Source organism: Pelophylax lessonae (assembly GCF_965119305.1).
Source record: "Pelophylax lessonae genome assembly, chromosome: 7".
NCBI lineage: Eukaryota > Metazoa > Chordata > Amphibia > Anura > Ranidae > Pelophylax > Pelophylax lessonae.
This window is the reverse complement of record NC_138774.1, coordinates 254,181,779-254,195,679: the sequence shown is the minus strand read 5'-3', so window position 1 is coordinate 254,195,679 and position 13,901 is coordinate 254,181,779. Positions and strand designations below refer to the sequence as shown.

Here is a 13,901-nt window from a genome sequence, read left to right as displayed (position 1 = left end):
TGGTCTAAGGAGACATGCTATTTTTTTGCTGTCTCTTAGTCATGGGGTTTTTTTCATTTTTTCTGGGTTAGTTCCTGTTGAGCTTTACTTACCCCGTTGGCTCAGTTCAGTTTTTTCTCTGACCTGGGTGCTGTGTTGCCTATTTTAAGGTTGCGTCTTCCCACCCCTCACATCTACACTGCTTTGGGACGTACCAATTGTGAAGACTGTATGAATGGGCGGCGACTGTCAGAGGACGTAAGAGAAAATCGGATTTTTGTAAAATCTTACCGTAAAATTATTTTCTCTATTAGTCCTCTGACAGTCGCCGCCCCGCCCCTCTCTTTGGGGTTGACGGTTTTTCATGGACTGCTTGCTACATAACTGGATTAGAGTGTTACTGGCTGGAGGATATTGGCCAGAGGGACGGCCCCCTGTGGGTGTGTCTATATGTTAATGTTTGTTGTATTACCAAAATTACTGCCTAGCTTGCTCCTGCAGAGAAGGCCAATACCCAATCGTGAAGACTTGTATGAATGGACGGCGACTGTCAGAGGACTTAGAGAAAATAATTTTACGGTAAGATTTTACAAAAATTCTATTTTTTGTGTCTTGACACTCGCATTGCTTGCATTTATAATTAAGTTGTTCATTGGGAGAATAGAATGAATACAGCATAAAGCATCCTAAATGTAACAAAAACAAGAATTTGTTATTTTTCCAGGTAAGGCTATGGGACTCTGAAAATGGCAAATGTATAAAAGTCATGAAGGTAGGAAAAATTATCAGCTTACGTAATGTTTCTTTTTTATTAAAAAAAAAAAATCTAGATAATAATCTGTTCTTTGAAATAACGTGTCTTAATAACCGAACAAGTATGTACTGTATGATTCAATTAAAGTGGTACCATGAATGAAAAGTAGGCTCCCACACATACCTTTTATTTTTTTCAGTTTAAAAGCTGGGATGATCCAAAATTAAATACCATGAGAAAGAAATCAAAATATGGCCTGCTTCCCATGCCTCAATATAGGTCTCCAAACATTTAAATGACCCAAGCGCTCACTCCTTCGGGAATGGTTGGCATGCTGCTCTCTTCAGATGGGGAAACTCCAAAGACTAAAAACTTAAAAGAAAGGAGGCACAAGCACCTAGTGCATTACTCTTGGACACCTTCTAATGATTTATTGAATGCTAAAAAAAAATACTCATAAACACGAAGGTTACAATCGCATAAAACAAGTCCACCTCATGTGGAAAGGACATATCCCTGTGCTTAGGACCTCTGAAGCGTTTTGGGTGGCAAGCTCCCTTCCTCACAGCTGGTCCATCATCCTCGAGGCTCAAATTTATACTAAAAATGCCAGTGTGAATCCCTCCCCCTCAAACCACATGCACTGGGTGGGGCCATAGGGCACCTGTATGGACCAACAATTTAAACAGGGGGATAGCTGTACTGATCGCCAGCTGTCCATGAATTGTCATAAAAATCATCATTGGTAGATGTGGGCTGTAGCCTGCATCCCCTTAAGGTGCGCATCCCTCTTGCCGTGTCAACAGTGGCAGAACTACCAGGGTCGCAGCAGTCGCACTTGTGACTGGGCCCTGGTGTTCCACCACTGTAAGGGGGCCAGGAGACAGCAGGAAAGTCTTTGTCACGAACCTGGTTGGAGGCTGAGGTGACGAGAGGGCTCCCCTTGCGGCTGAGTGGAGAGCACCCCTGGAGATGGTGACAGAGGGTGCTGTGCCCAAAGATGCACGGGTTGCCTGCAGGTGTAGCTGTGTCAGGACTCGGATCCGCAGTAGGAAAGACAGTCACTTGGATCACTGGAAGTGCAGGCAGGTTAGTGCAAATCAAGGTCAGAAGCCAGGCCGAGGGTCAAACACGGGTAGTCAATCAGGAGCAGGCAGGGAGAAGTCCGTAAGGCAAGCCGGGTTCAGAGCAGGAGAAAGCCAGAGCAGGTCAAGGATAGCCGGGTCGGTAACGGGTAGTCAATCAAGCAGGAGTTTCAAGGCACAAGGCAAACAGGTACTAGCTGAAGATAATCCAGCAATGAATGGCAGCCAGTGCTGAGTTTATATAGGAAGTGGGTGTTGATAATTGGCCCTAATTAGCATATATGTCACTTCCTGACAGTCCTGCGCGGCCATTTTGGAAATTGGCAACTTTGCCATTCTTTATCAAGTTCTTCCCTGACATTGCCCCCCCCCCCCCCGAGGGGCAGCCTCCGGATGCCCAGACGTGCCTGTTTCTCCGGAAATCTGCAAAAGAACTCCCGAAGGAGTCTAGGGGCATGAACATTACTTGCTGGTTCCCATGAGTTCTCTTCAGGTGGGAACCCCTTCCACTTAATGAGATACTGCACTTGTCTTCCTCTTCTTCGACCATCTATAATGGCCTCTACTTCAAATTCTGTGTCCTAACCAACCGTAACCGGAGGTGGAGGTGGCTCCTCCCTGTTAGGAAATGAACTAGTCACTGCTGATTTAAGTAGAGAGACGTGGAAGACTGGGTGTATCTTATAGGAGTTGGGAAGGTTTAATTCAAATGCCACGGGGTTAACTTCCCTTTTGATTTCAAAAGGTCCAATAAACTTAGGACCCAATTTCCGTGAGGGACAAGGGAGTTTGATGTTTGCTGTGGAAAACCAAACTTTGTCTCCAACCTTAAACATAGGTTTTCCCTTCTTCTTTTTGTCAAAGTGCCTCTTATAATCCTCTTGAGCCTTCAGTATTGTTTCTTTAAGGGTCTGGTAGTTGGACTGTATAGAGGCCACCCTATCCTGGACTGCCGGTGCTGAAGCCTCCGGGATGACATCCGGCAAAAAGGAGGGATGGAACCCATAATTTACCCAAAATGGGGATTGATTCGTGGAGGCGTGCACCGAATTATTATATGCAAATTCGGCACATGGAAGAAGAGATGCCCAGTTGTCCTGGGTAAAGGTAGAGAAACAGCTCAGGTATTGCTCCAACGTTTGATTGGTCCTCTCTGTTTGTCCGTTACTTTGTGGATGGAATGCAGACGACAAACAGACTTGGATTTGTAGAGTCCTGCACAATGATTTCCAGAATATGGAAGTGAACTGCACCCCTCTGTCGGACACAATACTACTTGGTAGTCCATGTAGTCGGACAATTTCTTTAATGAATATATGTGTCGTATCCATAGCTGAGGGGGTGCCTATCATAGGCAGGAAGTGAGCCATCTTGGACAGTGTGTCGACTACTACCAAGATGGTGGTGAATCCGTCTGAAGGGGGTAAGTCCACAATAAAGTCCATTGATATCATCCTCCATGGCTGTTCCGGAACAGGGAGAGGTCTCAGCAAGCCCCAAGTCTTGGTATTGTGACCTTTACTGCGGAGACAAGTTACGCAGGAGTCCACATAATTTTTACAATCCTGTCTGAGATTGGGCCACCAGAAGGATCTTTGAACAAGATCACACGTTTTCCTGACGCCAAAGTGGCCGGTAAGGAGGTGATCATGACAAGCCTTCAGGACTTGGGGTCTTACTTCAGGAGGGATGAAAATTTTGTCATTATGCCATAGGAGATTTCCGTCTCTTTGTAATGCCAAGGTTTCGGCTTCTGGGTACCGGGCAGAGGCTTGCTTGATCATTGTGTTTAGATTGGTTTGAAGCAGCAAAAAGTTGTGTGGTGACAGGATCGTGCTGGGAGTAGGTGTTTCCGGGGTCTCTGGGAACATGCGGGAAAGAGCATCAGCTTTCCCATTTTTGGATCCTGGGCGATATGTAAGGTGGAAGTTGAACCTGGAGAAGAATAAGGCCCATCGGGCTTGCCGTGGTCTGAGTCGCTTGGCGGTCCTGAGGTACTCTAGGTTCTTGTGATCTGTAAAGATCATAATGGGGTGTGTAGCTCCTTCCAGTAAGTATCGCCATTCCTCCAGTGCCGACTTGATGGCTAGTAGCTCCCGGTCACCCACATCATAATTCTTCTCTGGTGGAGTCATCTTCCTGGATAAGAAAGCGACGGGGTGAAGCAGGGCCTTGGGCCCCTGGCGTTGAGACAGAATGGCTCCTGTGGCAACTTCAGAGGCATCTACATCAAGAACAAAGGGCAAAGCTGGATCTGGGTGTTGCAGTACTGGAGCAGATGTAAAAAGGATCTTAAGCTGATCAAAGGCTAACTGGGCTTCCTGAGACCATTGGAACCGGACCTGCTGGCGGGTTAACTGGGTAATGGGAGAAATGATTGTAGAAAAGTTCTTTATAAAGCGTCTGTAAAAGTTAGCAAACCCGACAAACCTCTGGATGCCTTTCTTGTCAGTGGGAGCTGGCCAATTGATAATAGCAGCCACCTTCTGTGGGTCCATGGAGATCCCTTCTGTGGAGATGATCAGTCCCAGAAACTGAATGGACAGTTTTTCAAACTCGCACTTCTCTGCCTTTGCATACAGTCCATGTAGTCTTAATGTGGCCAAGACCTTTTTTACATGCACCCGATGAAGATCCAGGGAGGCAGAGAAGATGAGAATATTATCTAGATACACTATTACAACGTGATCTAGGAACTCTCGAAAAATGTCATTTACTAAGTGTTGGAAGGTGGCTGGAGCATTACATAGTCCAAAGGGCATGACTAGATATTCAAAGTGCCCGAAGCGGGTCCTGAAAGCTGTCTTCCACTCGTCTCCCTGTAATGTTCTGGTACCTCTGGTACCCTTGTTCCATATTTCTCCTTTGCTAATTGGGTCCCATCTTGTGTAACAAGAGACGCATATACCTTTAAGACCGGATGACATCATTGCCGAGCGCCGCTATGAGCGGCTATTTCAATCGCCGGCTTTCTCTCACTCATCGCTCGTTCAACCGCCATGGTTGGAGTGCCCCGCTCTCTGAAGTCAGCATACCAGATCTACACGTTCCTGTATCTCGCTACCTGAACCTGTTTTCGGATCCTGTGTCTCGCCACCCGATCACCCCTGGCATGCTGTTTTCACCTTCACCCTTTCAGACCACATGTTCACCGCACCTTCTCCTGTGAAGTCGGAGCTGCTGACATTTCCTTTGCTGAACTGACGCCGAAACCTCGCCGCTGATCCGTATCTCGCTACGGGATCACCTCTCTATCTATGGACATTGTTACTACTAACCTATCTAAGTGATAAGTTGCCCACAGGGGATTCCTTACTAACCAATCTCCTACTGTCATCTACTGCAACTACCAGGACTATCTATCTATCTATTCCATACCATCTGCATAGACTGTTAGCTCTTGGGACTACCTTCCACTATCCTTGCACTAGGTTACTCTGTCTAAGTATACTCCATCTGTGTCCTCTTACCATCTGCACTATACTAGACATCAGAACCTATCTGCTTTACCATCACCTGCAACTCTCCTAATATTACTCCTAGTAATCACCATACAACCTGTCTCTCATCTATACATTCTCATATGTTCTATCCCTCCACTAAAACATCTGATTGAGTATATGTATATTGCATAACAGGCTGTACACCGTGATGAAGTCCTGAGAGTTGGATAGGTTTATTCAACAGTATCTCTACAAGGCTACTGAGTGTGATAATTCTGCAGCTGAAAATCCATCCATTAACAAAAACGCATGAACGTTACAGATTGAACGAGCCCTAAAAAAAAAAAATATGGATTCAGCAGAATTACCCACTCATGTACTACAATTAAAACAGCAAGTAGATGCATTGATCCTTGCGCTTACAGAGGTACAAAACGAAAATCAGACCTTGAGACAGCAGGTTGGCCGTCTCACACAGCTTTCTGCTACTCAGCCCCGTGAGCCTAAGATAAACCCTCCTCTAGTGTTTTCTGGTGATCGGAGCAAATTTCGTGAATTTAAAAACGCATGTCGTTTACTTTTTTTGTTAAAACCTCTAACCTACACCACTGACCAAATTAAAGTTTGTACCATCATCTCCTATTTAACGGTTGAACCCCGGGCCTGGGCAGACGCTCTCTTTGAAAAGGATGATCCACTCCTTAATTCTTACCCTCTATTCCTAGCACAACTCGCTAGTTTATATGAAGACCCCAATAAGCAGAGTACCGCTGATACCCAGTTACGGGCCTTGAAACAAGGAAGGAGACCCGTTGAAGATTTCGTGGCAAATTTTAAAAGATGGTCCCCTGATTCAGGGTGGAACGACACATCTTTGAGAACGCAGTTTAGACTCGGCCTATCTGAGGCCGTTAAAGACGAGCTCGCCCGAGCGGATTTACCTGGCACTCTGGAGGGACTGATACAGACCAGTATCAATATTGACAGACGACTACGATAAAGAAAGGCTGAGAAGATGGGCTCATCATTTTCCAGTCCTTCTCGGATGTTGCCTGCTGACCCTACTCCTATGGAGGTAGGAATGATACGCCCACCTCTGACCCTTTCTGAACGTGCCAGAAGGAAGACCGAACATCTCTGCATGTACTGCGCATCCCCGAATCATTTGATAAGCGGCTGTCCCCTTGTCCGCAGAAAAGAGGGTGAGTGTTCAAATGTCTTGCTAGGCGGACTCACAACTTCCTTTTCTAATCCTTATCTTTTTGTTAATTTAACATTGCAGTGGGACCAAACTAGGATCACCACCCAGGCTATGATCGACACAGGATCTTGTGGAAACTACATTGACATTTGTTTTGTCTCCCTTAATAAAATACCTATTGTTTCAAAACCCAAACCTGTCTCCGTTAGTTTTATTAACGGTACCCCCCTATCCTCTGGTCCTATCACCAGTCAGACACAGGCACTCCTTGTAACTGCTGATGAGTCTCATGTGGAGACCACCACCTTTGATGTGTTAACATCACCACATTTCCCAATCATTTTGGGACTTCCCTGGTTACACATACATCAACCAATCATCGATTGGAAAACAAGAACGCTAGCGTTCTCTTCTCACTATTGTGAAACGACGTGTAATCTCCCCACATATGATAGGATCCTGTCTGTAGTGCCGGATGACATTATACCCAAGTGTTATCAGGACTTATCGGAGGTTTTCCTTGAAAAAAACGCTCAAATGCTACCTCCTCATAGGGACTATGATTGTTGTATCGATCTACTCCCTAATAGCAAGTTGCCCTTCAGACATGTTTATCCTCTCTCACAGGATGAACTCTCTCATCTTAAGGAGTATCTGGATGAGAACTTGGCAAAAGGATTCATCCGACCTTCTACTTCCTCCACTGCTGCTGGACTCTTCTTTGTCCGCAATAAGGATTCTAGCCTTAGGCCTATCATTGATTTCAGACAATTAAATGCCATTACAATAAAGGATCGTTATCCTTTACCTCTTATTCCTGAACTTATCGAACAGGTGCGTGGAGCTTCTCTCTTTTCAAAATTGGACCTAAAAGGGGCATACAATTTAATTCCAATCCGTAAAGGGGATGAATGGAAGACGGCATTCAGAACCAGATACGGACTGTTTGAGTACCTTGTAATGCCATTTGGGCTATGTAATGCTCCCGCAGCCTTCCAACGGTTTATAAATGAGATATTCAGAGACTTGCTTGACGTTTGTGTTGTAGTATATTTGGACGATATACTTATCTATTCTCATTCCTTACCTGAGCACATAAAACATGTGAGACTTGTGTTGTCAAGACTACTTGCACATAACTTATATGTTAAATCAAAAAAATGTTTGTTTCATAAAGAGGAAGTACTATTCCTAGGATATATTATATCAAAAAATGGAATCAAGATGGACATGAGCAAAATATCCTGCATTCTAGATTGGCCTGTGCCAACCACTCGCAAAGCATTGCAAAGGTTCCTAGGATTCTCTAACTACTATAGGAAATTCATTAAGAACTTCTCTGCGATTGTGAAACCTCTCACACAACTCACAAGCACGAAGAAACCATTTAATTGGTCAAAAGAAGCAGATGGAGCATTCTGTCTGCTGAAATCAAGCTTCACTACTGCCCCCATACTATGCCATCCAGACCCATCCCTTCAATACATCTTGGAGGTAGATGCATCAAATATGGCAGTAGGAGCAGTTCTCTCACAACGACCAACAAACACCTCACCTCTTCACCCAGTTGCTTTCTTCTCAAAGTCATTAAGCAGCCCCGAGGTGAACTACCCAGTAGGAGAGAAGGAGTTATTAGCCATAAAACTGGCATTAGAGAATTGGCGACATCTACTTGAGGGCACTCAATTGCCAATCCTGATATATACTGATCACAAAAACCTTCAATACCTTCAGACTAATAGAACTCTTTCCCACCGACAGGTTCGGTGGTCGTTATTCTTTCTGAGGTTTAATTTTTTAGTGACTTATACGCCCGCAGACAAAAATAAAAAAGAGGATGCACTTTCACGACTAGCCGAGAAAGATTCTACCGAGGTTCCCTCAGTTCCTATAATACCACTTGAATGTATTATCGGTGTCATTCGCTCCCTGAAGGAAGAGATTTTGCACAGCATAGGACTGGACTCACCTCCACCACAACTAACTACTGACGCAGAAGGCTTCCTCTATTACAACGATAAATTATACATACCCCCTACTATGCGAACCAAAATCTTGGAATTGTCACATGACGTACCTATGGCAGGACATATGGGTATGACTAAAACTTTAAATCTACTTACTAGGCAGTTTTGGTGGCCAGACATGAAGACAACCGTAAAAAAGTTCGTTTCATCTTGTGATATCTGTGCAAGGTCTAAAATCGACAACACGAAACCATCTTTGTAGTTTACCGATACCCCAGGTTCCGTGGGAAGTGGTATCCTTAGACTTCATAGTGGAACTACCACCTTCCAAAGGATTCAACACCATCTTGGTATCAGTGGACCATCTGACCAAGATGGCACATTTTACTCCTATCCGAAGACTACCTTCGTCCAAACAAACAGCGGAATTACTTGTAAAACATGTCTTTAAGTTACATGGTATTCCAAAAACACTGCTGTCTGACCGTGGTTCACAATTCATCTCAAAGTTTTGGCTAGCTCTATGTCAGATACTATGAATAGAGCGTAAACTTACTTCTCCATACCACCCTCAGACCAACGGACAGACAGAGAGAGTTAACCAGTGCATTAAACAGTATCTGCGTTGCTATACTTCGTATCTACAGGACGATTGGGCAGATCTCCTCCCGCTGGCGGAATTCGCCTATAACAACGCGACTCATAGCACTACTAAACAAAGTCCATTTTACCTAAATTACGGGTTTCATCCCGCACACCTTCCACCACGTATCTTGCCATCAAGTAATCCAGTGGCATCTGATTATCTTGCCCAGATAAAGGATTCTCTGGGATTACTCAACAATACCATATCACATGCTCATAGCCAACAAAAGAGGTACTACGACCTCCGTAGGAAACCCTCTCCCCAATATGCCATTGGGGATCTTGTTTGGCTTTCTACAAAAAATCTGAGATTAAAAATCCCTAGTAAAAAACTTGGACCTCTATTTCTGGGACCTTTCCCAATAGAGAAGCTTATTGGAAAAGCTGCAGTACAACTCACATTACCAGCAGACCTCAAGATACATCCTGTCTTCCATGTGTCTCTACTGAAGCCCCATGTTCCTAACCAAGGAATAAGGCCTACTATCTCACCTCCACCTCCTGTACAAGTGGAAGGTGGAGAAGAATTTGAGATAAAAGAAATTTTGGATTCCCGTTTCAATAGAAGAAGACTCCAGTATCTTGTACGATGGAAAAACTATGGGCCCCAAGATGACACCTGGCTGGATACCTCCGATATACATGCCCCTAGACTGATTCGCAATTTCCACTCGAAATATCCAGAAAAACCAGTTCTAGAGGCCTTCCGGAGCCGGCCTTAAGGGGGGGTACTGTAATGTTTTGGTACCTCTGGTACCCTTGTTCCATATTTCTCCTTTGCTAATTGCGTCCCATCTTGTGTAACAAGAGACGCATATACCTTTAAGACCGGATGACATCATTGCCGAGCGCCGCTATGAGCGGCTATTTCAATCGCCGGCTTTCTCTCACTCATCGCTCGTTCAACCGCCATGGTTGGAGCGTCCCGCTCTCTGAAGTCAGCATACCAGATCTACACGTTCCTGTATCTCGCTACCTGAACCTGTTTTCGGATCCTGTGTCTCGCCACCCGATCACCCCTGGCATGCTGTTTTCACCTTCACCCTTTCAGACCACATGTTCACCGCACCTTCTCCTGTGAAGTCGGAGCTGCTGACATTTCCTTTGCTGAACTGACGCCGGAACCTTGCCGCTGATCCGTATCTCGCTACGGGATCACCTCTCTATCTATGGACATTGTTACTACTAACCTATCTAAGTGATAAGTACCCCACAGGGGATTCCTTACTAACCAATCTCCTACTGTCATCTACTGCAACTACCAGGACTATCTATCTATCTATTCCATACCATCTGCATAGACTGTTAGCTCTTGGGACTACCTTCAACTATCCTTGCACTAGGTTACTCTGTCTAAGTATACTCCATCTGTGTCCTCTTACCATCTGCACTATACTAGACATCAGAACCTATCTGCTTTACCATCACCTGCAACTCTCCTAATATTACTCCTAGTAATCACCATACAACCTGTCTCTCATCTATACATTCTCATATGTTCTATCCCTCCACTAAAACATCTGATTGAGTATATGTATATTGCCTAACAGGCTGTACACCGTGATGAAGTCCTGAGAGTTGGATAGGTTTATTCAACAGTATCTCTACAAGGCTACTGAGTGTGATAATTCTGTAGCTGAAAATCCATCCATTAACAAAAACGCATGAACGTTACACTCCCTCGCGAATGCGGACCAAGTTGTAAGCACCGCGTAAATCTAGCTTGGTAAAGATTCGGGCAGAACGGAATCTTTTGAAGAGTTCAGGGACAAGAGGGAGTGGGTAACGATTTTTAATTGTAATTTTATTAAGTTCCCGATAATCCACACAAGGTCTCAGTGAGTGGTCTTTTTTTTGGATGAAGAAGTTGCCGGCGCCAGCCGGAGAGAAGGAGGAGGGGCGAATGAATCCTTTCTCGAGATTTTCATTGATATAAAGGCGTAGAGCCTCCAATTCAACTTCAGAAAGAGGGAAAATTCACCCAAATGGAATCTCCGCACCTGGAAGTAGCTCAATAGGGCAATCATAAGGCCGATGAGGTGGTAAGGCATCAGCCTTTTTCTTGTCTAAAACATCCAGGTAGGAATGATAGGCTGGCGGTACTACTTGGCTAGTACTGGTGATGGGTTGAACAGACAGACAAACGGGAGGCTTGCTGATTTCGGGGACAAAGCAGTGCTTCTGGCAGTATTCGGAGTTGAAGGAGATTCTCCCCGATGGCCAATCAATTTGAGGATTGTGCGCCCGGAGCCAAGGAATTCCGAGAATAATAGGGAACATAGGGGAACACAAAACGTCAAAGCAGAGAAATTCCTGATGACCAGAGTTCGTCCAGGTTAAGATGGGGATAGTCTCCTGTGTCACGGGTCCGGATCTGGGAATAGTCCCATCAGCTAGATGGACTTCAAGTCTCTGCTTCTTATTCCTAAGCGGTATTTGTAATCTCTTTGCCAAGGTGATGTCCATGAAGCAGCTGCATGCTCCGGAGTCGAGGATTGCCTGGAGCGGGATCTCCCCTTCCGCCACCTGCAATGAGATGGGTAAGACAAGGTGAGCAGGAGGGGATCCAGAGACCTGGAAGTAGACAGGACATGGAGGAAGGCACTTACTAGGTCTTACAGAACAGTTGCTTAGGAAATGTCCAGAACCTCCGCAGTACAGGCAGAGATTGGCCTGTCGTCGCCGTAATTTCTCAGCAGGGGATAGGGTACCCCGTACTAGTCCAATCTGCATCGGTTCTCCTTCAGCAGCAGGTGGAGATTTAAGCACAGGTGCAGGTGAGTGTGGAACCCTGGGGAGCATCCAGGAAGGCCGATATGTACCAGTCTTTTCAGACCTTCGCTCCCGCAGGCGGCGATCAAGCTGAATGGCCAGCTTAATAAGATCCTCCAGGGTGGCCGGGGCATCAACTCTGGCTAATTCATCCTTAAGGACTTCAGATAGACCAAGCCTATACTGATATTTGAGGGCTGCCTCATTCCAGCCGGTATCTGCCGACCACTTGCGGAAGTCCACAGTATAGTCCTCCACTGGGCGTCGCCCCTGTTGGAGGCTATGAAGGGCAGTTTCTGCAGTCGTGACACGTTGAGGGTCGTCATATAATTGTGCCATGGCATCCAGGAACGTGGAGACTGAGTTAAGCACCGGGCTTTTCTGCTCTAATAAATGGTGAGCCCAAGACTGGGGGTCTTCTGAGAGTAGAGATATGATAAACCCCACCTTCACGGACTCCAGGGAGAAAGTCCGGGGCTGGAGGGCAAAATATAACTGGCAGGCATTCTGGAATGCTCGAAACTTCCGTCGATCCCCCGAGAAGCGTTCGGGGACTGGAACTCTGGGTTCTGGAACTGGCATGACCACCGAGGAGGCCAATGCGGGGTGTTCTTGGGCTGATGCAGCTGAAGCAGAGGGTGCAGCAGGTGGATTCTGGATGTTTGGTGCAGTAGATACTGCAAGGTTCTGTAGGCGACCCTCTAATTGAAAGTATCCGTCTTGCAGATTCTTTACTGCTTGGGTAAGGCCGGCTACCTGCTGGCACAGAGCCTCTAGCGGGGAAGCACCTCTTTCAGCCTCAGATATAGTGGCTGGATTATGCTGTCACGAACCTGGTTGGAGGCTGAGGTGACGAGAGGGCTCCCCTTGCGGCTGAGTGCAGAGCACCCCTGGAGATGGTGACAGAGGGTGCTGTGCCCAAAGGTGCACGGGTTGCCTGCAGGTGTAGCTGTGTCAGGACTCGGATCCGCAGTAGGAAAGACAGTCACTTGGATCACTGGAAGTGCAGGCAGGTTAATGCAAATCAAGGTCAGAAGCCAGGTCGAGGGTCAAACACGGGTAGTCAATCAGGAGCAGGCAGGAAGAAGTCCGTAAGGCAAGCCGGGTTCAGAGCAGGAGAAAGCCAGAGCAGGTCAAGGATAGCCAGGTCGGTAACGGGTAGTCAATCAAGCAGGAGTTTCAAGGCACAAGGCAAACAAGTACTAGCTGAAGATAATCCAGCAATGAATGGCAGCCAGTGCTGAGTTTATATAGGAAGTGGGTGTTGATAATTGGCCCTAATTAGCATATATGTCACTTCCTGACAGTCCTGCGCGGCCATTTTGGAAATTGGCAACTTTGCCATTCTTTATCAAGTTCTTCCCTGACAGTCTTCCTGTCCAGCGTCTGATGTAGCGGCTGCAAGGAGGGTGAGCTCCAACACTGCTGGTACTCACTTGGCTACAGTGACTTGCTCACAGCTTGTGCGGGATGTTTCAGGTCCCAAACGCTGCGATTACTTAGTAGGGCAGCTGCACCTCTCCCTTTCTCCCCCTCCTGCCTCACAATGCATACATGGACTGAAGCTCCTTCCCCTCCTCGGCTCGGATGTCTTCCTATACACAGACAGGAGGGGGAGGAGAATAGACACAGCATCAACAGGACGTGCTGATCTGAGGTTTGTTTTGAATCTGAAATGTACAACATGACACTTGCAGGGGAAGGGGGACAAGTTGTCAAAGAATATGCTCACAGTGATTTGGGGGGGGGGGGTATAAGAGGATGCTGTATGTGCTAGGGGGCACTTTGGGAGGGGAGAGAATTTGTGCAAGAAGGGGGGTTAATATAAAATTCGACCCCCCCCTCCCCTTCAGCACAAGTTCTCTCCCCTTCAAAGTGCCCCCTAGCACATACAGCATCCCCCCCCCCCCCCAAAATCACTGTGAGCATTCCTTTTTTGACAGCTTGTCCTTCTTCTTCAAAGAGATGCTGGCTGCTATTGAGGAGACAATTGTGGTGTCTGGGATCCCAGGCACCTCGCTAGAAATTCAGGGCGATCGCCCCAGGTGCCCACAC

General features: G+C 46.3%; 1 protein-coding gene across 3 annotated transcripts in view; it reads left to right on the top strand.

Annotated features, from left to right (window-relative positions):
* Nucleotides 1-13,901, top strand: part of WDR38 (WD repeat domain 38) — a 1,427,946-nt gene that overhangs the window by 1,355,705 nt on the left and 58,340 nt on the right. For 2 of the 3 annotated variants that reach the window (XM_082264625.1, XM_082264623.1), the window contains one exon: nt 704-751. In XM_082264625.1, the coding sequence (XP_082120751.1) occupies nt 704-751 (48 nt within the window). Of the gene's footprint in view, nt 1-703; nt 774-13,901 lie in introns of all 3 variants that reach the window. The other variant, XM_082264624.1, reaches the window with a different exon arrangement.